This window comes from Onychomys torridus, chromosome X, assembly GCF_903995425.1.
Source record: "Onychomys torridus chromosome X, mOncTor1.1, whole genome shotgun sequence".
Taxonomy (NCBI): Eukaryota; Metazoa; Chordata; class Mammalia; order Rodentia; family Cricetidae; genus Onychomys; species Onychomys torridus.
The window spans coordinates 121,720,557-121,723,552 of record NC_050466.1 but is presented as its reverse complement, the minus strand read 5'-3'; the positions used below and the strand labels follow the sequence as shown (position 1 = coordinate 121,723,552).

The window sequence follows — 2,996 nt, the reverse complement described above, 5'->3', positions numbered from 1 at the left end:
ATGTTAAAATCCTGTGTGCTTCCTGCTACAAGCTGTCCTAGAGGACTGGGGAAAACAGGCTGGTCCCCTTATTAGAAAACTTTACAGCATAGCCATCAAGATGACAACAGAATTAAAAGACCATGTGACCTCCCAAAGATCTTACCAGCCCCCTAAGAACCTTGATTTCTCATTGGGTGTGGGGCTTGCAGATGATTATTTTTAAACCAATGAGCTTAGAGCTCTCGAGGCCAGAGGCTGGCCTTCTGTAACTTGCAGTTTCCGCCAACCTCACAGGATATCCGGTGGTTTTCTCATTTTCTCCACCTCCATGCTTGGGTGTGGTCACAGACTTCTGCACAGACTCAGAGTGTGTGGCTCCTGTGGAGGCTTCATTTTGGGTGTGAGGTCCCAACCTCTGCCCTTCCCAGTATGCCCTGTGCCTAAACCCTGCTCCACAGTCCTCCATGTGCTGCCGTCCTGTGACCTGCTGCTGCTGCTGCTGTTGGCTCAGCTTTAATGCAGCTTAGCACAACTCCTGGTCCCTGTATGTCCGTTGTGACATGGCCTACATCAGCTATCAAGACTGGGCTGTAGGTGGCTTGTGCACCAGAGCTGGTAGTGATGAAGACCTGAGGGAACAATTTATTATAGTAGTTCTTTTTTCTCTTGAGTGGCTTGTCTTTGTGGGAGTTATAGGCTTCCTAATATTCCAGATAATCTTGCAAACCATTTGGAAAAAGGAGGAGCAGGAGGCAGATGACATCGCCATGTTGCAGAAGCCTCCACCCATCAATGAAGAGCAGCAGCAGGAAGTGGAGGTATATGAATATGAATTGAATGAGTATGCAGATGATGACATATTTGAGTCCAAGTTCAGTGAGAATTTCTATGAGGACTTGGACTTCATGAATGAAGAGGATAGCAAGGAGGAGGAGGATGACGACACTGATGATGGCGATGATTCAGGAACTTCAAGTATCTGTGAGTTATGGTTATGTTTTTGTCCCCATTCTAGATTATTATAGAATTTTTTCTTCACTGTTATCTAATGGAAAGACCGTATTATTACTATGGTTGAGTGCCACAAGTGTCATGTGGATGGCAGGCACTACACTGGGATGTGAAGCCTTGCAGAAGAGGCTATGGGCTGGGGAATGGGAAGGCGATTACACAGGAGAGGGATTACCAGGCTGGGAGGCATAGAACCCCACAAACAAGGCAGCATCTCAGAAGGCAGAACAGTGAGCAGCCTAGACTGAAGGGCAGGAGGGCCAGACATCTGCAGATAGCTGGAATCTAGCCAAACCGAGTCTGTGCAGCTGTAGCTGCAGAGTGGCTCTCGATTCCTCCACCCTTGCTGCTGCTTTGGACACTTCTGCCTCAACGCTCAGAACTTGTCAGTCCTGATTAAATGATGGTCCAGTTTCTGGAAACTTGCGAGTCCAGTGTGCTCAAATAGAAGCCCAATTCAATAAAGATCCTGTAATGTGGAGAAAAAAATAAGCTACCTTCAAATTAACCTCTGAGATAAATCCATGAAAATTGGTAACTGTTACTAGGGTACTTAAAAGATGTATTAGTTCTCTCTTCAAGGATCGAGCAACTTCGCACCTAACATGATTTTGTTAAAGTAAAGGCAAATGAACCCTTTCCTCCTCATCCCCCTCTCTCCTTTTTTCCACCCTCCCTCCTTTTTTATTTTCATTTAATTTGTATTTCTGAGCCTCAAATTGCTAGGCACATGGGCTGCTACTGAGGTACAACTTTAGACTTTTTAATTTTTGCTCTTTTAGTGGCTCAGGTGAAAGTGTACTCACATATGTAAGAGGCCAGCCAGTAGACAATTTTGAGTATTGACACACAGGTACCACCCATCTGTGTGTGTGTGTGTGTGTGTGTGTGTGTGTGTGTGTGTGTGTGTGAGAGAGAGAGAGAGAGAGAGAGAGAGAGAGAGAGAGAGAGAGAGAGACTCTCCCTGACTTTGAACTTACAGATTAGGTTCAGATGGCTAGACAGTTATTCTCTGTGTTCCACCTTTCTGTACCTCCCTGATCCTATGATTACCAGTGACAGCCACCAGGCCCTTTATTCTCGTGCATGCATGTGTGTGTGTGTGTGTGTGTGTGTGTGTGTGTGTGTATACTATAAATATATTTAATATATGTATATGGTGGGTTCAAAGTATGAAACTGGGATCTTCATGCTTACATTCAAAGAATGTCTTGTTATGTTGCCCCATCCAGCCTTGAACTTGTGGCAATCCTCCTGCCTCAGCCTCAGATGTAAGCATTTTCCATGAACTTCTGCTAAAAGCATACAGAACAGAATCAGATAATAGGATTTTGATCCCCTTTCATTCCATGGTCCACAAAAAAAAAATGAGAAACCTAGTGTTTTGAAGGAGAGAAAAGTTGTCACCAGGAAAACTTAAAAGGTGGAGAATGTGAGAGCAATAGAAATATTGTAGCGGTTACTGAGAAGGATCCAGGCAGTCTTTTCACTTTCCCCTCACACCTCTGTTCCCAAGGTTTAACTGTTAATAGATTCATGAATGAGGAAGTTAAGTATAAGATATATTATTACTTTCGTGACCTTGACATTCTGGAGTCACAATCAGTGGTCACTGATGAGCCAGCTGCATGTGAGTGTGACACTTCAGATAAAGCATTTGAAGGAATTGCCAATGAGGAGCATTGGGGAAAGGAAGAAAATGGAGACTTGGACTACCAGGACAGGAACTCTCCAGAATGCTGCTTCCCTGAGTAATACAGGTAGAGACTTCTAGCTCTTAGTAGTAATTATCCACTGACTGGCAGTGGTGGCGCACACCTTTAATCCCAGCACTCGGGAGGCAGAGGCAGGATCGTGTGACTTTGAGGCCAGCCTGGTCTGCAGAGCTAGTTCCAGGACAGGTAGGACTATACAGAGAAAGTGTCTCAGAGGAAGAGAGAGAGAGGGAGAGGAGCATAGTATTAACTAAGCACTTATGATACACCCCAAATTCTGGGAGATTT

The 2,996-nt window shown here is 44.8% G+C and overlaps 1 protein-coding gene across 1 annotated transcript; it reads left to right on the top strand.

Annotated features, from left to right (window-relative positions):
- The first annotated feature begins 542 nt into the window (after positions 1–542).
- On the top strand, positions 543–2,748 carry LOC118574796 (tumor rejection antigen P815A-like). The gene is made up of 2 exons (XM_036175673.1): positions 543–963; positions 2,510–2,748. Exons 1-2 carry the CDS (start codon positions 543–545, stop codon positions 2,746–2,748), a joined length of 660 nt encoding a protein of 219 aa, XP_036031566.1.
- Positions 2,749–2,996: the final 248 nt, after the last annotated feature.